This window comes from Trichosurus vulpecula, chromosome 1 (assembly GCF_011100635.1).
Source record: "Trichosurus vulpecula isolate mTriVul1 chromosome 1, mTriVul1.pri, whole genome shotgun sequence".
In the NCBI taxonomy this organism is placed as follows: Eukaryota; Metazoa; Chordata; class Mammalia; order Diprotodontia; family Phalangeridae; genus Trichosurus; species Trichosurus vulpecula.
In genome coordinates, this window is record NC_050573.1 from 51,126,393 (window position 1) to 51,150,774 (window position 24,382).

The following is a 24,382-nucleotide window of genomic DNA, read 5'->3' on the forward strand; positions in this document are numbered from 1 at the left end:
GTGTATTAATCCAGTGTAATCAATCACTGGCAACTTTTACACAGGGCCAGCAAGTTCGATGGCAACAGAAATGTACTCTATGCTGCTAATTCTGTCATGGGGAGGATGGTGTTGAGTGCTGAGAAGCTACAGTGACAGAAGAAAGGAGGGCAGCATTTATCAGGCCAGCTGGGCCCTCAGTACCACCACAACTTCTGGGGAGACTTATGGAGGCATGACTTGCTGGATGGAGAGAAAGCTAGATCTGACCAAGTAGTAAGGATGTTTCTGGTGTATACTAAGTACTTCCCCCCTCAAAACAAGTATTTTCATCCCCAAACCCTAAGATTTCACATAACCCGGAAACATTCTTATCAACATCTTAAAATACTTACCACATTCATTGAATTTGTCTTTTAGCATTTTCCATGTAAAGTCAAAAGGGAGCTGAAGGGGGAAAAAAACCACCACATCGTCAATTAGGAGACTACAGTTGTGTAGCCCACAAAAAATGTCAACATGCTTCAGTAATAATATTATTTCCGATGTTAAAAATACTGCTTGTCATAGAGAAGCCAATATGGCACTGATTTCAAGGCTAAGAAATTCTTGATTAAAGATGCAAACAGTCTGATGAACTATTTTAGTTGACGACATTCTTTTACTTTTAGTTCTGGGAAAGGAAGGGGCTTCCTGAGATTTTAACATGGAAGCTTCCCATGGCAATGGAGAAGGAATAGGAGAGGGGAGAGGAAGAGGAAGGGAGGGGAGGAAGAGGTGGTTCCCTCTGTTGATTATCTTTAAGTAGAAAGACTGGATGATCACTTGTCAGACATGAGTTCCATTACTTGGCCAATGAAGTGCCTTTCAACTCTAGAATTACAAAATTCTGTTTAGTCAATCCTTGTATCAGAAGTACTGTTGAGGAAAAGAAGACAGTAAAGCAGAGGTTCTCATTCCCTGTCCCTTTCTGTGATTAACAAAGAAGGAAAAGGAGAGCACATCTCTGCTCAGTCTAGGGCTTTGTTATTTTTTTTGTTTGTTTAAAATCACTGAAAGCAGCTAGATCCACAAATAGGTTAAAAAGGCAGGTTGCAGATCACATGGGAGGGTAGAACACAGGACGTCTACCATCATTATGCTGTTAAACCCCTATAGAGCTGTATGCCCATGAATTTGATCAAGAGGGTCAAGGGCTGATGTCCTGGAAAGGACTAGAGGGGCTTACTGGACTCCCAGTGCACCCGACACTTTCCTTAGTGGGCAGCAAACAAAGCAGGAAGAGCACTCATCTTGTGCAGGTGAAAACGGAAGTCCCATATACATGAAAATATGGCAGAATTCTTTTGTGGTAAATTAGGGACAGGCAGACCCCTATCAATTGGGGAATGGCTAAACAAATTGTTGTACACAAAGTATGTATGCAAATGATAGTGGACATTTCTGTAGTAGAGATGACTGCATCTAAAGCACAATTACTGTGCTCTAAGAAATGTTCCATTCATAGAAACCTTTGAAAGCTTACATAGTTTGCTGATGCAAAGTTAAGTAAACAGAACCAGGAAAACATATACAATGTAAATGGAAAGAACAAAACAATCAAAACTGAAAGCCAAGAAATCAAAATTAAAGTGACCCCAAAGATATGAGAGGGAATCACATCTCCCTCTTGTCTTTGCAAGGATGAGAGACTCTGGAGAGGGAATTAGTAACTTCCCTAGCACAGAATATGAGTGCAACATAAAACCTCACTAGTTCCAAATTTATCTATTGGATTTGTAAAAATCCTTCTTCCCCCTGAAATTCCAGGGTCTTATAAAGAATCTCACTGCTTTTCAAACTATCCCATCCTCCACCCCCCGCTGACATAATGGCTACCAGAGAAAGCCCTTTACTGTCTGTGGAATTGTTTAATTTAATTCAATTTGCGAGTGTGATGATGCATTCTGGTATGTTACAGAAGGCAAGAGTTTGTGAACTTAACTGTTTACCACGGATCTCATTTTAATCACCAGTTGGTCCACATGTAACTTATACAGTAATATATGCATTATGTCTAAAAGTAAATTTGATTTATTGAAAACTATTCAGATGCAACATGTTCCTAAATACAGTCTAGCCTTTTGACTGCATGATGCTGGATCATAGAGGATTTTCTGGGTTTTTGGACACTGAAAGGACAAGGCAAGAATGAAAATAAAATGTAGTAGACTTACATTTCTCACAAATATCTGGCAGGCTTTTCGAGTAACCCCAGGTACGTGGCCACCAGCACCTCCAAAAGACCCTGCAAAACTGCCTCCAAAGTTTCCTCTATCCATTTCCATAGCTCTGTCAAAGCTACCTCCCATGGCAAGCCCCATGCGCTCCATTCCTGAACCTAGGGCTGGACCCATAGTGGGACCCATTCTCTCTATGTTATTGGCACCCATACGCTCCAATCCCATGCGCTCTATGTTATTGGCACCCATACGGTCCAATCCCATGCGCTCCATGTTATTGGCACCCATACGGTCCAAACCAGTAGACATTCGATCCATAACTGGGCCCATGCGATCTATGCCAGTTCCCATGCCAGCAGGCACCATACGATCCATACTTAGACCCATGCGATCCATGGTGGTGCCCATGCGATCCACACCTGATCCCATTCTCTCTATAGTTGAGCCAACCCGATCTATAGGAGCAGCCATTCTCTCAATACCAAAACCCATGCCAGCCCCCATTCTTTCTACACCTGAACCTATCCTATCCATGGTTTGGCCCATCCTTTCGATGCTTGTAGTCATGTGGTCTATGCCAAGAGGACCCATTCGTTCTATTCCTGACCCCATTCTCTCTACAGTTGACCCCATACGATCCATGACAAGGCCCATTCTCTCCATCTCAGACCCTACTCTATCCATTCCGTGGCCTAGGCCAGAACCCATTCTTTCCATCCCAGCACCCCCTATGCGGTCAATCCCAGGGCCCATCCTCTCGATTCCTGGCACACTGCCACCACCACCACCTAAAGTAAGAATAAACAGAGCAAAGTATTAGAGCTTTTGGAGTGGCCAACAGAGGAACTCTACCTATTTGGCTTAAAAGGAAAGTGATAAAACCTTCATAAAACTGTGACTTCTTTGGGAAAGGCATGTGGGGGCAGAAGTGGGGAGGAAAGATGCTTAATTCCAAATCTCTTCACAACAAAGAAAGTTAAGCCAACAAATTTTCAAATTATCAAATAAAACTCTTTAGCCCTTGCTTTAAGAGAACTATTTTGTTACTCTGTTGGTCCTAAGCACTTCTGAGCAAGTTGGAGAGAGTAAGAATAATAATGTATCCAATACAGATAAATAGTAAGGTAGATTTGTTTGGTCCTAAGCACTTTTGAGCAAGTTACAAAGACAGTTAACTGTAAGAAGAACAACGTATCCAATACAGATAAATAATAAGGTAGATTTTTGTTGTTTTCAGTTATTTTTCACTTGTGTCTGACTCTTTTTGAACCCCATTTGGGATTTTCTTGGCAAAGATACCAGAATGGTTTGCCATTTCTTTCTCCAGCTCATTTCACAGATGAGGAAACTGAGGCAAACAAGGTTAAGTGACTTGCCCAAGGGTCACACAGCTAGTAAGTGTCCAGTGCCAGGTTTGAAACCAGGAAGTTGAGTCTTCCTTATGCTAGGCCCAACACACTATCTACTGTGCTACCTAGCTGATCAAAAATGTAGATCCCTTGGCTGATTCCCTTACCATAATTAAATGATCAGATGTTGACAGCGAGTCCAAAAGACAAGAATTTGGTTTAAAAATAAATCATACATTGCTTCTATGCTATGAGCTCACATTTCCAAAAACATGTTATTCAACCAACTTGAGAATTAAATAAAGATGTTTACCACCAATGGCTTTCTTTCTAAATCAATTAGAAATATAAGAATTGAGAACGCAGTCTTGTTTAGGGCATTTTTTTTTTTTTAAAAAGGACACTTAAAACTTTTCTCTAGGATAATAAAACTGCCCACTGGTAAGAGTACATTAAAACTAGATGGAAACTAGGTAGGCCTCCTGTCTTCCAGATACCAATGAAAAATGGTGATAGTGAGTAGCATAAGTGACAATAGACTAAAACCACACAGGAGGCACATATTTTTAAAACAATGTTAGAGAAGGTAAAAACCATGCTATACCATAATAATTTCATGATGCTCAAAACTAAGGGGGCACAATTTAGTTTAGAAGACTGAAATTATTATGCTAATAGACTGCTTTCCAAACCTGTACTAAGGCCTCTCTTAATTGGTAGATTCAAATGGCTTCTTACCCATTCCCCTGCCAAGTGGTTCTCCAAAACTCCGAGCCATTCCCATCTCATTCCGAGCAAAATCTCTCTCAAATCCTCCACCCATTCCTCGATCCATTTCTGTGGAAAGAATCACCTTAGGGGTTACAAAATTCCCAGCCTAAGTTTGTGGCATTCCCCAAAGAATTAACTATCACAAAGATGAAATGGTTATTTCTTCCATAAGCAATTCTTTCTCATCTTTATTTCTTGAATAGTTTTCTTTAGAGAAGCTCACAACACTTGATTGAAAACCTCCCCAAGGTATATGAATTCTGTTACTTGTCCACTTAAGATATATTCTAAAGGCAGAGAAAGTGAATTATTTTTAATTGACATCTAGTCAGCAAACCAAAGGATAATCCCAATCTTCTGACTGGATGTCTGATGGCCCACAAACTAGAAGGGTGGGCATGGGAGAGAGGAAAGGACTTGAGACTAAATTAAAACAAAGGGAAGTTCAAATGCCCATTAGTGACTTTCTAAATATGAGACCTTCTCTTCTCAGAACCTCAATTTCATCCTTTATAAAATGAGGATAGTTATGCATTGTCCTGTTTCCCTTAGAGGGATGTTTCAAGGACCAATGGGAATAATGCACATAAAGCACTTTTGATCTGATAAAGCGCTAATGAAAAAGTCAGTTGCTAGCTCTTACAGAGAGTTACAAGTTTAAATATTTTCTCTCTGAAGAAGGCCGTTGATGAATTAATATTGCTCTAAATAAGCCTTTTTTTTCCTCTGAGATTTGGAAACCTTTTAGCTAATACAGAAGCTGGCATTAGAATACCTCTTACAACAAGATTTGACCTACAACTCTGTGCTCTTATTAAGAATCAGGTTGATTTTAATCAGCTGGCCACTCCCTCAGCACTGGACAGCAGTACTTTTTAGGATCAACTCAGACACTCAGTCTAATCATATTAAAGTGAATTAAAAATTCTTAACCATTTCACCTTCCATTTAGCTTAAAATCTTTTCTCAGACTTACCTACCTAAACGTATAGGTGAAATCTAAAGTCACTAAAAAAGAGGAATAATACAACAATTACAGCTTTATTAAAATATAAGTAACATAATTTTGGCATAAATTTATAATAATTGTATTGAAGAGGTTCAATACTTGGCATTTATTCTGCTGCATTTGCTTTGCAGGCATACGCATCTCAATTTTATTTTTCTATGTCTTAACTGGCCAACAAAGACACGAATAAATCACCTTAACCTCAATCTCTTTCTTCCTTTGTAGAACCCTTTATGAACCTTCTCAATGGTCTTGTCTTTCAAAGCTCTCTTAAATTAAGGCCATACTGTCTTTCATATGCTCAAAAAAAAAATTGGTAGTAGGGTTTTAGAGAGCACTTTATAGACACTATCTCATTTAATCCTAAGAATCAGTAGGTATGCAAATATTACCTCCATTTTAGAGATGGAGAAATTGAGGCTCAGTGAAGTCAAGAAATCTTGCAAGGTCATACAACTAACAAGCATCAGAGTTTGGATAAGATCTTATGACTCCAGACACAGGGCTCTATCACCTTGTCTGTCCAGAAGAGTTCTAAGTTCCCTGCTAGGTCTAAAAGTCTGATTGAAAGGATTTTAAAAAATCAAATATTCAAACTACTTCCACATTCCAGCAAACAAGAACTTCATTGGTGGGAATTTCTTTACATTGGTCTGAGAAGCTACCTATTCCCAGGTCTATTTTTTAAGGCCCTCTTTATACCACCGATGTAGTTAACCACATTTTAATTATCATGGAATAATCATGTTTTAAGGAAGACAATTATGTTCCACAATATATCTGAATTTATCACCTGCATGAAAATGGAATTTTGTTGGAAAAATTAAAAAAAAAAAAAATTCTTTACATCAGTTTGTTCATCTTTTTCTTCTCCAATAGGAAAAATCAACTCAGACTGTGCAAACCAATCATATTAATTTTTAAATTTGAATACTTTGAAAGAACTTATAACTCTTTGCTGCTCAGCTGAAAATTAACCACGTGAGGCATTTTGCTGTTTAAGACAATCATATTAAAGCTTTATAAATTGGCTGGGAAATTCCTGTTAAGCCTGGAAAATCAAAGAAAGCATCTAAAATAAATGTACATTGCATTTCCTAATTCATTTAGCAAATCTAGCATGTATCTATGCTTACAAAGCCTTTGTTGGTTTAGCGGCAGAGTGGAAGTGGAAAATGGTTTTACTAATAATTTTTGGGGAAAATACTGCTTTGCACCAAGCTGGGTCTTCCATCTCAAAACAGAAGACTGGAGTCTAAATACTATAGCAACCAGATCCTCACCACTCATTCGGCCCATGTTCATGCCAGATCCAAACCGACCCATGTTTTCCATGCCGCCACCACCAAAGGGGCCCTCCATGCCTGAAATTAAAATGAAACCTTTAATCTCACTGCTAGGGAGCCATTGATACTAATTGGGGAAAACGAGACTTTCTTATGCTTCCAGCTGGGAATTAACCAGCAAGGTGTTTGTGCCTTTGGAAATAAGCATGTTACCTACCGTACTGGTTTCTCATACCAAGGGCATAAGGGGGCCTGCTGAACTAATGTTGGGGGAAAAGGTAGTTCCTAGACTCAAACTCAAAAGTTCACAAAGGGTGCTAAGATGAGCAAGGGAGGGAAGATAAAAGATCACACAAATACTATTATATTAAGAATTTCTTACCTCCCATTTTGTTTATTCCAAATCCCATGCCTTCCATTCCCATTCCTTAAAAAGAAAAATTCAAGACAGACAAACTATATCAAAGTAGCAAATGATGCATCTTAGTTGAACAGTAACAGTGTAACAAAAAGAAAAATGCCACTCTCAATACCACCTCACATTTGTATAGTGCCTTTTGTTACAAAGTAATTTCACATCTAATCTTCAACAACCCATAAGTAAATTAGCCAGTTTTATAAGCTAGGAAGTTGAGGTTTAGAGGAATTAAGTAACAAGAATGAAGACTATCCAGAAGTCTTCTTTGACCTCAGGACAACTCTTTCTACAACACATCACAAAAACATGGTTCCATCAAGTGGAAAAGAAAACATTCCATTCAGTCCACTGCTCTATCTTGCCCGTCCAGTTTTTGTTAGATCCTGATCTTGTCATCCAACATATGTATAGGCTACCCCTCCTAGATTCCATATCACTTGCACATTTGATTATCTGTTACTTATGTCTTCACACAAAGCACTACTAAGACCATAAACACAGTAGCTCCTTCATCTACTGTATTATGTTGCTGAATAACTGGGAAGTTGAAAAGGCACAAGAATTCTCAATTATGATGGTCCCAGACTGATACCATTAGACCAAATGTGTGATAGTACACCCAATGCTAAATGCTACAGGACTGTTACTATTCCAATACACGCAGGTGTTATGCTTGTTCTATTTCATAAGTCCATTTATAAAATACAGCTTTTCAACTGCCTAAAAAAAAATGCTATTTATGACTATAGAAAATTGAACTTGAGGCTAAGGAAATAAGAAAATAGGGAAGATCAAAAAACTCTTAAAACCAAACCCTTTCTCAATTATCTGACACCACGAGAGACTAGGCTTATAGAACGCAATGAAACTATTTTACATATTAATTTTCCAGATGAGTAAAGCTTATCCCTTTTAAGACCTATTAAATTTCTTCTCTCTAACATTAATAATTTAAAATCTTTCACCAATGTATCACATACTTTTCTTTCTTCTTAAAAGAATCTAAATATAATCACCTTTCCCTGATAAAACAGCTATGACCACCAAGGCTGAAAAAGCTATTGGTATTCATAGGGCTATTTGTTCCAACACTAAAGGGCACCAGACTGCCATGTCTTTCAAGTTTTGACTCTTAATGATTTTTTTTTCTTTTTGTAGTCAGGAATCATTTCCTGTCATCAGTTATCTCTCTCTCTCTCTATCTATGGCAGGCTTTAAAATGAAATCAAAATCAATCAAATGGTTCATATACACATCACCAAAATGATTTGACTAAAAAATGTACTAGTAGCTTTTACAACCTTGTTGTTTTGGGAAGGTTTCCTTAGCAAAGAACCTCTGGTAACAAGAAAATTCAGGCAACTATACGGGTCAAGTTATGGAATCCAGGACTGGCTCCGGCCTGTATGACCTAAACAAGACGCTCCTCTCTGAATCAGCTTTTTCATCTACCAAACGGAAGAGAAATAACTAAATGACTAACTCCACAAGGTAAGGGCTCATTTTATCTTTTGTATTTATGTTTGGCAGGTATTACAGTCAATCACATATATAAATGTTTTTAATAAATATGCTAAATCAACTTTCCTATTTTAGGATTGTTTTAAGAATAAAAACAAAATATGAAATCACTTAAAAAATCACTTTCTGTAAAGCTGTGAGGCACATATTGATCAATACATTTAATTTCATTATCCTCTAGAGGAAATCTTGCTTGTTTTCAACACACGCCGTAGAATGGAATAAGGCAAACTGCCCTTACCTGCAGGTCCTATGTTGCCCATTCCTATGCCTTTGTTCAGATGATTAGCATCGATGGGTTGTCCTCCTGGTCCTAGCCCCATGCCAATGCCACCAAGTCCATCTGGAGGGAAGAGAGATAGGTCACAAGTATGAGTTTTCAAAAGTAAGAAGAAGGCTCTAGGAACAAATCCATTTTGTACCTGGAAACTATAATAAAATTTACACTCCTTTTCCCAAACTGCTAAGTACAAGAGTCTTCAATACATATATTTATAGGTATATGTTGGGGAAGATCCTCTAAAACTTCCTTTTTGTTCCCTTGTTCAGAACAGGGAAGTGCCTTGCCTAGAATTATTAAGTATCCAGATGTATATAATCTATTATTTATCCATAACCCACCTTCGCTCCAATTTAGAACTGGAGTGACTGATCTATAACTACATATTAGGAAAAATGTAAAGCAAATTACTGGTGGTCCAGGAGTTTCTACTCAGACCATTCTCTTCCTCCAATTCAAATGTGGGGATAAAGTACTCAGAATAGAAATGTATAATGCTATCTGTTATAAATATATGTCTATATCTCAGGAATACCATAAGCTTCTATGAGGTGGCCTAGGAAGTTAGTCATTAGTAATAGAATCTTAAGAACTGTGGAAGGCCATACAAGTGAACCATGCACTAAGAACTATCCACATTGGCCAGTTAATAGTGCTGACTGACAGTCGATGGTCACACAATACTACCTGATGTGAAGGGTAATTACAAAGAAATGGCAATGCAATTCTTTTCCTAAAACAGTCACCTAGAAAGTTGTTAACAAATACAACAAGCCCAGAATATATTTACAACTTAGGAGGCTTCAGAATTCTATATAGTATACACTGTTGGGCTGCAGGACTGTCCAATGTTGTGCTATGCTTTGTACGGTATCTTAAGAGTTGAAATCAAGGCCAATTAGGCTAAGAATAGGGAAAAAAATTCTAGAAGAAATATTCATGGAAAGATACTTCCTGCAAGCCAGTCTGGTTGCCAGCAGTCTAGCTGCTTCTATTATTTTAAATCAAGTAACACAAAGAGTTGGTCTCTATGGTTTCACGGTCCCAAATCACACAGGGCTCTAGACTCAACACCTGGATATGGAATTGGGGAGGCCAATAAGCAGCCAATGAAAACAGGAGAGCACAAGATTAATGAGCTCCCTGGGACCAATATCCAATTATCAAGTTCAATGTTACATTCTACACCAGCTGAGGTTGAAAATGAGTCAGCTTCTATATTAACAAATGATTTCCAAAGGAAGCTTACATTTATTTCTTATAATTTTGAACGTTAAGTTAAGCATTTCACTATGGAAGGATAATTAAAAGGCTTACAAAATACCTTCCTCACTATAAACCTATGAGGTAAGTAGTTGAAGTATCATTATCCCCATTATGCAGATGAGGAAATTAAGTTCCAAAGGATAAGTGACTGGCCCATAATCACTAGCATGAGGCAGGAGTCAGGTTCCCTGACTCCAACTTTAACACTCTGGCTATATACCACCATACTATTGCCCAAAGCTAATAAAACAATGCTAAATCATAAAAGATGTGAAAATACACGGCATGAAGGGGGGTGGGAAGTGGGGGCAAGGTCAGTCTAATTTAACTCAACCGATTTCTTAAATTCCTCAGTAAAAAAAATCAGAATTGGAGAACATCTCGAAAAAAATGCTTCCTCTTAGAAGACTACTTTGCCTCCTACTCTGAGTAGATTGAGGCCATCAAGCTGAGCTTCCCTTATCTAGCCCATTTTCTACCTTAAAGAAAAAAAAACCATTTATGTATCTGAGAATCATTCTTTTAAGAGTTTCTAGGGACCAGCCAATAGAGAAATCCCCAACAGTATTCCTGACAATAATTTGTCCAATCTAGGCTCTGATCACTTCTCTCCTATATTTATAAGCTAGCAGTTATGTAACTCTATGGTTTGCAGTGCTTTACAAAAAATCATCTCATTTGATCCCCACACATTCCTGTGAGGTAGGTGCTATTATTCCCATTTTAGAGATGTAGAAATGGAAGGAAACAGAGGTGAGTGACTTGTCCAGGGTCACACAGCTAATAAGTATTTTAAGCCAGATTTCAACTCTAGTTTTTGTGACTCAAGGTCCAGAGCGCTATTCACTGATTGACATCATAAAACTAAGGCCAGAGACAGTATATTATTTATGGATATTCACAGCTATATGAATAGAGTGGTCAAGGAACTTCAAGCCATCTCCAAGCTCCAGTTTCCTTATCTGTAACATGACCTGGTTACTGCATGAAAAGCACTTAGCAAAGCCTTAATAAGCCTTTTAATAGAAATGGAAGTTGTTACAAGTTGCTGAACTTATACTTATTCCTATGCTGACAATCACTGTAAGACAAAGTGTTTGCTAAATATGTGTGTACTCACACGCAATTATCACCTCAATGGACTTTTCATCAGATATTTACTTGTAAAGATTCAAAATAAATACGAGCCATGGAACTGATACTTACGAGGGAGTTGTTGGGGTCGCTCGGGAGGAAAGAAGTCACCCTTTGGCAGGGCCCTCTCATCCTGAATGGGAACAAACCAAAATAGTTTACCCTCCTCACAGATCGTGGAGAACAGAGTATCAACCTGATCAAAATTAATTATTTTATACAAGTTTACTGAATACAATCATTATGAATACAATTTCACTCTGAAACCAGGATGTTTGGAATTTCAGCAGCATAAGAAGCCAACTTCTAACTGAAGAATTGTCTTGAATTCTGACTTTTTCTCCTGTGTTTAACCTTTAAAAGCCAGAATATTAAGAAAACTGAAAATTTTTTCTTGACAAAGCTTTATACAAATCTGTTAATTTTAATGGATGCCTTCCCAAGGTACCAAGAAAAATGCCACACTTAAATGACAAATAAAAGCTACTTGGAGTAACAACACACAAAATTATGACTTAATCCATCCAGAACTTGGTTCAGTCCTTCATTTGTTTCTTCAAATGCAACAGTCAATATATGTTAGGTTCCACCAAAGGTCACTAAACCTTTTCCAGAAGTGAGCAACCTTAAACCATCAAAGTATGTCAATTTGTAAAGAACTAAATGCAAAGGAAGGCTTTTTGGAGAAAGGAAAAAAAGCAGCACCACCACGAACAGTTCTTGACCAGCTTGCAGGCCTTGTAGCTTTGGCAGCAAGAGACAGCAGAATTTAAATGGAGTACAAAGTCCCTGCCTGATGCAACTTCGTGATACTTATGAGCCTGATAAACCACGTATTGCGCAGCATTGTTTTGTTTTATTTTTTTTTTTGTTAGAGGTCAACCCTCATCTATCCATGCCAATGGCCCAGAATCAAATGACAGCAGATGATAAAAACATCTTTGTCTTCAAAGCATATGTTTTTGACTTAGGCAAATATAACTATAACTTGCACCCCTTGAGCAAATGTACCCAAAAAATAGTCCAGAAATGCTACATGGAAGATGGAAACCAAAGACTATTTGTTGAAATAATCTACTAATCATTAAATATTGTTAGAGGGGATCAAGGAGAGACGTTTCAGTAAGAATCAGTTCTATCTTTCAAACTAAATGACCTCCTGTGAATATGTCTCTTACAGAAAAAATTACTAGTGGTTTATTTTAAAAAGTCAACCATAATAACTGGCTCACTATCTAGTTTCCTATTCATCTAAACTGTTTTAATAACTGGCACTTTTGACAACTAGCAATAAAACGAATATTTGAAATTAAGATTCAATCACGTTTGATATATGAGTGTTTTACACTCTAGTGTAATCTAACCCATTATAAATCAGGAATGCCTATATGTATACAGTGGCTACCTATGCAACACCCTATTTCCTACCTACACTAGATAATAGTAAAATTTTTACCAATGCACTGCAAATTTGTTTAAGCTGCCATTGAAGGTTTAAAAAAAACATCAATTTCACAAGCTCAAAAGGTTCTTAGCATGCATTAAAACCTTTAGCTACTTCTTTATTAAACTCTCCCATTATCTACATTACTGGATTAGACAGTAATATAATCAGAGAGAGTAAGAACTAGATAGATGTTGATTGCCAATGGTTCAACAGCAGGAGGTCTCCAGCTGAATATCCCAGTCACATTTGACATTTTAATCTAGAACCTGGATGGATAAAAGCATAAATTCTATTTGTATCAAATTTGCAGGTAAAAACAAAGCAGGGACAGATAATTAGCATACTAGTTAATAGTCAGGATCTAAAAGGATCTTGATAGGCTTAGTACTGGGCAGAATCAAAATAACATTCGATAAGAATAAATGGAAAAGCCTTGCACATGGGTACAAATTAGCACCACTCCATAAATGTAAGATGAGAGAGGAAAGGATACATAGTTGTTCTCAAAAGGACCTAGGGGTTTTAGTGCACTGAAGGCTAATGTGAATCTCAGTCTGAATTAAGAAGTGACTTCCAGGAAGAGGAAGGAATAAGTCCCACTGTACTTTGCCACCATTGAGACTTTATAGGGAGTATCATATTTAATTCTGGATATTGGAATGATGAAGGGCCTTGAGTTCATGTCATAAGACAAGTGATTGAAGGAAAATGGCGTATTTAGCTTAGAGAAAACTTAGGGAAGTCATGACAACTATCTTCAAGTATGTAAAAGTTTCTCATGTGGAAGAAAGAGAACATATTCTTTGGCTCAAGAAGGCCAACAGGATTTAGGCTTGTTCTTTAAAAAAAAAAAATCCTAATAACACAAGCTGCCCAAAAGTGAAGCAGGATGCTGAGAGGTACCAAGTTACCTCTCCTTGGAGGTCTTTATGTTAAAGCTAAATGACCATTTGTCAGGTATGTTATAGGAGGATTTCTTTCCTGTATGAAACTAGATGGCTGCTGTGGTGGTCCCTTCTAACCCTCAAATTTCATGATTCTGCAATTCTAAAGAAGTACATATAATGGAGAAACTCTTGTGTCAAACTTACCATCTTCACGTGCATTGGTCTGTCGAACAACAGCTGGCCATTGAACATTGCTGATATATTATTAGTTAAGGCCATCTATTTGCTATTTTCAAATCAGAGATCTCAAACTAATAAAGAAACCCAAGTGATTAATTTTCAAATGTTCCAGCTAATTGTGAGCAACATCATTACACTGTTTCACACACACACAACTTTTCTTCTTTTCAATCTTCTTCACCAAACCTTCTAATCATGCATGGCACAGTGGCTACAAGGGTCATGGGTCTTCAAGGTGAACCCTGAACTAATTAAGGTCCACATACAAAAACGTGAGCTTTTTGGAAAGAAATATAAGTCCAATGATTGGTACTGTGGTACACTAATGTAAATCAAGAGATACAAAAAAACCTGTAAAGATTGTTACAATGCAAAGTGAAAAAAAAAAAAAGACAAACCAAAAGAACAGAATGCATGTTAAATACAACCATATCAAAGGAAAGGCCTGGACACATCTAGTTACTGAAGAACTATGATACTTAAGTGTTGAAATTCATTAATTATAGTTACTAATAAGCAAGTTTAGTATAGACATTTGATGTCATTTAAATAAAACGCTGATCAAGCGAACTGAGATTTTAAGGAACATAAAAGTCTATTTAACCCGCAAAGGTTATGTAGAACAGTAATGACAATCACAATTACCGTCTGCATAGTGATCTCAAGTTTCATTTTATCCAGTCTAGCACTACAGGTTTTACCCCCATCTTACAAGGGAGGAGACGGCTGGAGAAGCCGCAGCACTAGTCCACAGTCACACAACTAGCAAAAAGTGTTAAAAGCAGGTTTCAAACCTTGATTCCCTCCTAAAACTAAACCTAGTAACCTTCTCACTTTGCCATACTGATTCCTTTGAACATTTTCTATGGACAAAGTACGTAAGTCCAATCTTCTTAGTAAATAGTAACTGGTATTAGAAATTTCAGGATTATTGGCGATCACATGTTGAATGGGGCTGTCACCAGGTCCAGCAGAAGCTGGGCTACCCTGTGGGAAATCAAGGTTGGATTTTTGACAAACTCATTACTAGTCCAAGGGACCACACTGACAACAAAACACTGGGGTATCTCTTTTCTGTTCTCGTCTGAGGTAAAATATGATATAATAACTGCTCCCTTCCCCCATTCAAACCTGCTTTAATTAGGATGGTAATAATACAGATTCAAAAGGATACATATAGCCTGAACTGCTTCAATTGACTGTTCAAAAGTAACAGTGCCGATTCCACGACTTTTCCCGTCTTTATCTTCAAGAATGTCTGCTCTAACCACTACGCCAGCCATACAGAACACTTCCTTCAGTTTCTTCCAGCCAACTTTATAATCCAGCTGAAAAGGAAAGAACTCTGTACATCATGAAATATTTACAAGGAGTTTTTACTGTATAAACAGGATCTAACACTTGTTGGAGCATGTTAGGAAAAAAGACAGTGTAAGAAGACTAAAGCAACTGCAATGGAATTTTTGAAAGGTGGAGATGCCTCAAGACACACACTTCAAAATAATCCATCAGTTTTTTGGAGGAAGTTGTCTTGTACACCTCTATTACTATAAAATGCACTTTCAGGACGCCAGACACAATGATCAGTTAAACATGTGCCTCACCTGCTTTTCTCCTTTTTTTGCCATTCATTGTTCATTGATCTTAAGTTTCCAATATTGGTACAGTCATTAACTTATAAATGTTTGTGCCCTACATCCAAATTATAGAAAATTACACTTCTTAAGATTAACTATGTGCCAGAGTACAGAACCTCTGCACCTCCCATTTTAAAAAAATATTTTCTGTTTTATTAAATATTTCCCAATTACATAAAAAAATTTCTTGAAATTCATTTTTAAAAAATTTGATTTCCAAATTCTCTCCCTCCAGCTCCTTGAGAAGGCAAGCAATATACTGATTATACATGTGAAGTCATACAAAACATTTCCATATTAGCTATGGGCATCTCCTGCTTTTTAAAAATTGCTATTAGGTCATGGGTTTTGTTGGTGACCTAAGACCCAAACAAAAAAGATTATCAAGAATACTACCCTAAAAGGTAGCACCAATACACTAGGAAGAACAGGTAAGTCCTATCCTTACAAGTAAGCTTTGTTTGTTTAAAACTTCCATTTTCATTTACTGCCCTAGGAAGGCTGTTAGGTTTCCACAGTAGCCCATAAATGCTTACTTAGCCCAAATGAGAACTAAATACATGCAACAACATTTTAGAAGTACATTCTGAGCTCCAGTTTAGGACCAATTCCCAATCTCCAGCTTCTCTATCAGTTGCTTCTGGGACCTGGAGTCTAAGAACACACCCCAAGTCCTTACACTCTCTCCTTGGCCATTTGGGGGCGGAGGGGAGAAAAAAGGAAGAGACAGGAAAGAGAGATATTGGGGGGAGAGATATAATGACACAGAGTGGAAAATGAATTTATTTTCCTGACCAGTTGCTTCTAAAACAGGGCTGTGATCTCACCATGGAAGACCAGCATACGACCCTATTAAAAATTTTTTTTCATTTAAAAAATAAAATTTGCTGGTAACAGAGGAAAAGGAATAAAAAGACAACACCATTTGCAATCCCCTCCCTGTATACTCCCTTTTCCCTTTTGGGTGAAGATACAAGCCTAAAACAGGTATCTACATTTCAGGCTTAGGCTGCCTTGATGGGCAAAAGGGCAAATTATTAGGAATTAGGGAGCTGGCAGAAGATTAGACACAGGGCTTACATTTCCCCCTAAGGTCAAAGAGTCTAAAGCCCATCCTGACCATTCTATTTCTGCTCCATAAAGGGTGGGGGTTAGGGTCCAAGCAGCTCAATACAAGGTTAAGTGGGCATGGGGAAGAGTTACATGACCACTGGCAACTCTTAGGTAAAGATAATAAGCAGTCACATTCAAGTCCTGTATGTTACCTACTCCACACATTACAGGGATGCCTCTCAGAGACCATTTAGTCCAATGTCCTCATTTTAAAGATGGAGTGACTTGCCCAAGATCATGGAGGGAGTGATGGCAGAGTTGACATCCAAATTCAGGCACTGGGCCTCCAAGTTCAGCATTCTTTCTACTATATCACAATGTCTAAAGATTGTATCCTTGTATTTCCCCAATAACAGCGAGCCTCCTTCAAGGTCCCCTTATATACTGGTTTTTCCTCTCCAAGCCTCCCATCCAATTATAGAATTTCAATTACTTTGATATGGACAAGTCCCTATACTAAAAGACCTGAACTATCCCTAACTGTAGGTTCAAGAGAATGATTTGAAATATTTTCAGTTCAATGAACAATTGTGGATTTCCTAAGAAAGCTAGAGGTGGGTAGAAGATGGATGGGAAAGAAGGCCTCATGATTCTATGGGCACTTTTTATCCCAGAGTTGGAGAACCATTCAGGACTGTATCAACAAAGCAGAGAAGACCAGGACTTGGCCAAGGACACAAACTGACCCTTGGTCATTCCCATGCCTTCTTCTCAGCCCTAGCCCTCCTTCCTTTTTGGCATTGGGAGATGGAGAGAGAATGAAATGCCAGGTACAAATTTTCTTGCACTGTGGAATGTTCTGAGAAGTAGTACTATTATTTATAGACTTCACTGATCCCAACAGAAATTGTAAAAAATAAAACAAACAAAAAAACAAAACCCAACCAACCAAAACCCAAAGGCCATGACATCCCTTTTCTTTCCTACAATCTATTAATCTACAATACTTCTGCCCATCTCTGTTCTGTCCTGTCCAGAATCGATACATTAGCAACAAGAACCAAACATTTAACACTAAAGGGCCTGATCTTTCTCAATGCTGCATTATCTTCCTTTCCCCCAGTTCTTTAGTATTTGAATCATCACCTGTGCTCTATGAACTGTGACATATTAATAATTCATAACATCCAAACTCTGCATTTTAAAATATCATTGTTTTACTTACATTTGCTACAAATACTGTGCTTCCAAGTCTTCCGGCCTGTAATGCATGGATAATCTCATTTGGGATGTTAGGATTATTTAGGATACTGGGTGGGATATTAATCATTCCTGGGCCACCTGGTCCCATACCCATCCCACCAGTTGTAGCCATCACCTTTTGCATTGCTCTCCTGGCATGTTCGCCATCAGGATCCTAAAATAAGCAAAATTGTATTTGGTATACGTGATTCAATAATAACAAACATTAAGGGGTTGTATTTACATTTCCTAATATTTCAGACATTAAATTCTTGAAAGGTAACTTAAGAATGAGAGAACTATAGTACAGAATTTAAAAATAATCCATCCCCCAATTTAACTCAGAAAATGAAGTACCAGGGGCTCATTGCCTTAGGACTCATCCACAAACAGAAGTAGTAAATACAAGCTAGGGAAGAACTTCATTTTCAAAATAAAACCTGAATGTAATGTTCTTGTGGGCACCACCCAACCTTTGCACTCACAGAAGCTAACACTGGCCACTGGAAGAAATGTAACAAAAATTTGCTGGTGAGTCATTTCACTGCTACCAAGTTCTTGGTAATGGGATTCAGGGTTAGGTCAGAGACTGCTGCACACATACACACTCAAAGGGAAAATTCTACGACTCCTCTGATAGCTGCTTAAGTGGCAACCACTGCATTCTTCACTCTTGCCCTTCCTTTTTCAATTGTGAACAACTGCACGTATAAGAACAAAATCTGAAGGCTAAGTATATGTGAAGTCATATAAAATTTACACACGTTCATCTGAGACAGGCAGCATAATAATGTAGTGGCTAGAAAGCTGGCTTTAAATATAGATCTTCTCAGCTCCAAGCTCTACCTCTGACACATACCAGCTGTATGATTTGGGAAAAGTCACTTATTTCTTAGTGCTTGCTCACCACAATTCTCTAAGATGCAGACATGGACTGAGCTCAAGTTTCCTAAACAGGGAATTCCACGTACTAATGGAATCACAGATCTGATACCTATGCCCTACAGTCTGAAACTGGTGCTACAGATTCTAAGTTAGTAATTAGAGATCACCCGCAATAAAAGCTAGCTTTTATAAAGCACTTTAAAGGTTTGTGAAGTGATCCACAAGTATTCTTATCTTTGCAACCTCACTGGGAAGTAGGTGCTATGACCTCGTAACTGCCATTTTCCATTCCCAATTCTAACCCACCACAACTTAGGCTCACTGTGTTGACTACCTCTTGCCCCTAGTAGCTTGAACTGAGCCTCAAGGAAGGTCAAGGAACACAGGGAGCAAAGGAACAAGTTTCTGGTATCAAAGACACTAAGAAACAGACGTGAAGAACCAGAGCACAGGAACAGAGAAGAAATGGTCTTTAACTCTTGAGAGGATCTGCCAGTGTACAGGCTTCTAACAAGGAGGGCAAAAGGCTGCACTCATAGCTTAAAGGAGATCCCACACATTCTAAGTATTTTACAGAGCCTAATGACCTACCCTCAAAGTGCTTTTTTTTTTTAACAGCCACCCTTAAAGTAGGTATTGGCATGATATGGATAGAGGAAAAACTCTTTTAAGAAAACAGAGAAGTCTTTCAATCAAAAGAGGAAATAAAATGCAGTCATGAGAGAGGTAAACACCCATAATTATGCTAATGGATTTTGCATTAACATTTAGTTTCTGTCTTGCCTTCAGAACCCAGTGGGACAACACTAGTGATTCCCTCTAGAGGGTCAAGCATCTATTACTGTTGTTTGGTCATTCAATGAGCTCCATCCAAGTCCCCCTAATTACATTATTATATAAGTTCATAAGGATAAAATGATTGCCAACGGCAGTAGTGAAACCAAGATACACTAAGTCTATGTCATCCCCTTGGGAGATAATGTAAAATGAAATGTGACCATGCAGGCGAACACGGGGATGATCTGGATTCTCATTCTGGCCTGACAACTAACTCGCCTAACCTCCAGTATTCAGGTTCCTTTTTATAAAATGAAGGAGTTGGACCAGGTGGATTAAGATTCCTTCTAGCTCTAGTATACTAGTCTCTCAGTAATGAATGTTACAGGAGGCTCTTCTACTCACCACTCATGCTTATAGTACAAAGTGAGACTGAACTGAATCATGAAATACAAAGCTAATGTAATCACAACATATTATAATTTCCTCAAAACAACCTTGTGAGGTAGGTAACACAAACGTGATTTGCCCAGGGTCACACAGCTACTAAGTGTCTGACACCAAATTTGAACCCAAGAAGATGAGCCTTCCTTATGCCAGGCAATCCCATCTTAGAGATGAGGAAATTGAGGTAGGCTAAGTGACTTGTCGAGAAAATATGAATATTTGAGGCAGGATTTGATTCCAAGTCCTTCTGACTTCAAGTCCAATATTCTATCCACTAGATGTCACACTGCCTCTCAAAATAAAAATCAGGGGAACCCCAAAACCTGGTTTCAGAGCACCAGGCTACAGGTGAGGAAAAAATTAATTTCTCCCTTCTGATGAGAGAAGGTAAAGTAAGCAGTTAGGCAGGTCAGGTAGTTGCCTGTTGCAGTAACCAAGTTTTAAGTAAGGTGATAAAGAACTGAATCAGAAAGGAATAATATCAGAGCCTGACACATAGGAATGCTCATTAAATTCTTTTGGGAATGATTGAATGCAGTTTTGTTTATTGGTATTACTTGCCTCACATAAATAGTGGCCTGCAGATGTTATGATTATAATACACTGCCTATAAGGCCTCTTCCAATTTTGATTCCATGATAAGACCAGCTATCAAAAAGCTCTTTTCTCCTACACAGTTCAGTAGCTCAATAGCATTACTTTCTGCACAACTGTTTGGAGAGATGCATTCATTTGACAGGTTTATAAAGGCTGGGTATAAAAAGTAGCTCTTGCATTCTTACCTGTACTCTTTTTTCTCTGAGAAGTCAGAGACAGACTCTTCCACAGCACCAGAGCCCAAACCACTTTTCCTACCCTTACATTCTGTACTTTGAGGTATTACATTTGACATGGAACACCCTGTTTCTGGACAATCTTCTCTGATCCTGCTCTCTCTTGGTTTTGTGACTTGTGTCTGCTCCTCAGTTTCCTTTGCTGCTTCATCATCCTTATTCTGTCCTCTACCTGGGGAATACCTACATACTCCCCAGGGTTTTGTCCTGGGCCCCCTTTTCTCTCTTGGTGACTTCATCAGCTCCTCTGGGCTTAATTATCCATCTCTTGTATATGACTTAGAGATCTATACAACAAACCCCAGTCAATCCCCTAAGCTTCAAGCTTAACATTCAAATGCCTCAATTAGATGTTTCAGACTGGACGTGCCAGAGAGATCTTAATTTGTCTAACACAGAACTTCATTTTTACTACCCTTTCAATCTCAGAAATATAACTTCATCAATGTCCTCAACTTCTCACTTCACATCTCCAATCCGGTGCCAGACCTTGCAATCCACTGAGGTAGCTGGTGGCAGTGGATGGAGAGCTGGACCTGAAGTTCAAATCCTGCCCCAGCCACTTACTAGTTGTGACATCAGGCAAGTCACTCGACCTCTGTCAGCTTCAGTTTCCTCATCTGTAAAATGGGGATAACAACAGTACCTGTATCTTTCAAGGTTACGAGGAGGATGACATGGGATTATCTGCAAGGTGCTCAGCATAGTGTATGTCAGTAGATGTATCCAAATGCTATTATTACGATTATTTCTCTACTTGCACACTTGCTTCCCACTTGGCTAATTCCAACGGCCTCCTAATTGGTCTCCCTGCCTCACGCCTCTCCCCACTGTAATTCATCCTCCACATAACTGCCAAAATTAGGCCCGATCTTGTCCCTCTGCTACAACCTATCTGCTGTTTAGCTATGTCACAATCTGGTCCCAGCCTATCCTTCCAGCCCCAACGCACATTCCTCCTCACTTCATGTTCTGCCAGCCATCCAAACTGGCCTCTCTTTTTCCTCACACCCAACACTGTATATCTTGAGGCCTAGAACACATTCCCTTCTCAAATCTTACCTAAAGAATCCATTTCTTCATTCAAGTTCCAGCTCAAGTAACACCTTCTACAGGAAACCTCTCCTGATGCCCCTCCCTCACTACCTAGTATCGATTCTCTTTATGGTTACTGGGTATGTACATTCATATGCATATTTGTTTCCACTAAAAACACGGGGATTATTCCCAGCATTGTGACTGGCACACAACAGCTGCTTAATAGACCACTACTGACTGGTTCTCCAAGTCAGTGATAAAAATTTTAAATAGCAGAGGTACAAAAACAGATCATGGGGTACTTCACTAGAGACTTCCTTCTAAGGTCATGACAAGTACTTGGGGCCCTACTTCTTCTGTACAAGTGCGGGGCGGGGGCGTAGGGGGCCTGGACTAGACAGACTCTTGAGGTCCCATTCAATTCCTCATCAATGATCCTGTGAGTCTTGCCTACATGTTTTGATAGCACCCACCTCCCAGGTTTTTGTAAAGATAACACCCCCCCACCTCCACTATCTTGTATTTCTTTTGTCTCATTTATTCTTTTTGTTTTCTCCACTAAATACAAGCAAGCCCCTTGTAAAGACTGTTTCTGGCACTAGGGACAATGTTTAGGCACTTAGGTGTTTCAAAAAAAAAAAATGTGATTGTTGATTGAGAGAGGGACACAAAAATATAATTTGAGTTTCCTAAGCAGCAGGCCATTTAATGAGTCTGCCCCTAAAATGAATCTTATAAATATAGAAAAGAATTTAATTCAAATACCAAGGAAAGAGGTATTCTTAAACCAGGGTGGGCAACGGTAAAGTATTTGCAGCGAAGAACAATACAAAATAGACAATGGAAAAGGTGCCCCCCAAATGTGGCACCAACAAGTTATCCAGAAAAAAGGTAAAGTGATGCAAAACTGAAGACAAAGAGGGTAAAACTCAAGGTAGGATGACAAAACAATACCAACCATATGCTGGCTCTTAGTATTACTAAGTCAGTTCCCTGCCCAGGGACTCACACAGTCCTGTTAAGAATGTGTCCAATGACCAATTTAGGGTTGGTTTAGCCCCCTAAGTAGGCATTGGTACTACTGTGTAAGATTGCACTAGGATTACAGGAGGACAATTATTCTCAAATAAATCTACTGAAAATATGCCAGGGGCTGGAGCTTTCTTCAGTGAATTTGCAGTCTAGATTCATTTAGGTAGAAAGGCACTGGACTTAAAAGGCTTGGGTTCAGGTCTTTCCTCTGACACCGAGTTAGCTGAATGACCCATCACCACTTTCTTTCAGGAAAATAGAGCAGAATATTTCCAATTATGCACCCCATGAATGTGAAGTGCTATATAAAAATGTCACTCTTTAGGTTCCATACATTGATCTTAGAGGTACTAAAAATCTTACTTCTTTGACTTTCAGAGGTCTTCCACTCAGACTATGCTTGTTCAAAACTTCAGCAGCTTTTTTCATGCTTTCTTCCATCTTGAATTCAACAACACTATAAAGAACATAAAAAATATATGAATGGAGTATCTTGTAACTTTGAAAACCCAGTCAACAACAAGTAATTAAAGAATACTCACGCGCATCCCTTTAGGAACAGCCACAGACCAACCAGAAGGGCAAGGAAAGAGAAAAAGAAAAAAAAAAAAAGAAAGTAAGTTCAAAGAAAACAATTTTTTTAAAAAACAAACTAAAAATAAAGTTCACATAAAATTAGTTTTAAAATTAGCCCTTTTAAGGGGGAAGGTGACAGAAGAAGTATCTTACCTATCCTTCCTTACTAAAAGCTGGACTCCATGATATCCTAGCTTCTACACATTACCAGGGTTGCCTTGTAGTTTCTGAAGTTGTAATAAGCAGACCTAAATTCAGGTTCTCCAAGAACACTCCACAAACTTTAGATCTGCTCCCCTCTGTAGTCAATCAATTCCTTGTCCTACTCACCCTAAATCCATCCCTTCAATACATTAAATAAGCTTGTCCTATTGATTGTTCTAAGCCATCCTATTACACTCAACAGAAAATAGTTTAGTATCTATTTGCCAATTTTAAACTTTCAAGTTTTAAGTATATGATTTATGCTTTACTGGCACAAGGGCAACTTTTCAGAAACGTTTTTTCACACAACTTACAAATTCAGCAAACAACCAAAAATAACATTTTCTAGAACAAGAACACACGTTTTACATTAATATGCCACCGCCAGAGTTCCATGCATAATTCACACACAGCCAACTCCTCTATTAACAAAGAGACGATGCTACTATTGGTCCCCAGTTACCCAAATTAAACATCCAAACAGAATGCCAAAAAACTCTTTGGACAACCATTTGGAGCAGTGGGACCCCCATTTGCAAACCCTCCCCTCCCCCTTCAAAAGTATGGCAATGTCGAATATTACCTATTGGTAACATAGCACTCACTACCTTCCTGAATTCATTCCACTCCACGCCACCATACAGTTACATTTGTCATGTAGTAAATCCACAGAAGAAATTCTCTCAAACACTTACCCTTGACTTTCCTTCAGCGTCCATTAAGAGCTCCACGTATGTTACCTCACCAACTACAAATCAGATTCCAGACGACACATATACCAAGGGAGAAAAGCCAAGAAAACAATGGGAATTTAGAACAATCATCAGCAACCTTGTATGGAGCCTCTGC

The 24,382-nt window shown here is 38.5% G+C and overlaps 1 protein-coding gene across 5 annotated transcripts in view; it reads right to left on the reverse strand.

Moving 5' to 3' along the window:
• HNRNPM (heterogeneous nuclear ribonucleoprotein M) overlaps positions 1–24,382 on the reverse strand; it is a 38,806-nt gene that overhangs the window by 2,111 nt on the left and 12,313 nt on the right. The window contains exons 3-16 of one of the 5 annotated variants that reach the window (XM_036753451.1): positions 24,229–24,281; positions 23,296–23,303; positions 23,117–23,210; positions 17,725–17,916; positions 14,984–15,137; positions 13,774–13,823; positions 11,308–11,368; positions 8,797–8,898; positions 6,999–7,043; positions 6,614–6,694; positions 4,289–4,387; positions 2,436–2,989; positions 2,196–2,396; positions 375–426 (exon numbers count right to left, since the gene is read on the reverse strand). In XM_036753451.1, the coding sequence (XP_036609346.1) occupies positions 375–426; positions 2,196–2,396; positions 2,436–2,989; positions 4,289–4,387; positions 6,614–6,694; positions 6,999–7,043; positions 8,797–8,898; positions 11,308–11,368; positions 13,774–13,823; positions 14,984–15,137; positions 17,725–17,916; positions 23,117–23,210; positions 23,296–23,303; positions 24,229–24,281 (1,746 nt within the window). Of the gene's footprint in view, positions 1–374; positions 427–2,195; positions 2,990–4,288; positions 4,388–6,613; positions 6,695–6,998; positions 7,044–8,796; positions 8,899–11,307; positions 11,369–13,773; positions 13,824–14,983; positions 15,138–17,724; positions 17,917–23,116; positions 23,211–23,295; positions 23,304–24,228; positions 24,282–24,382 lie in introns of all 5 variants that reach the window. The other 4 variants (XM_036753467.1, XM_036753442.1, XM_036753471.1 and 1 more) reach the window with 4 other exon arrangements.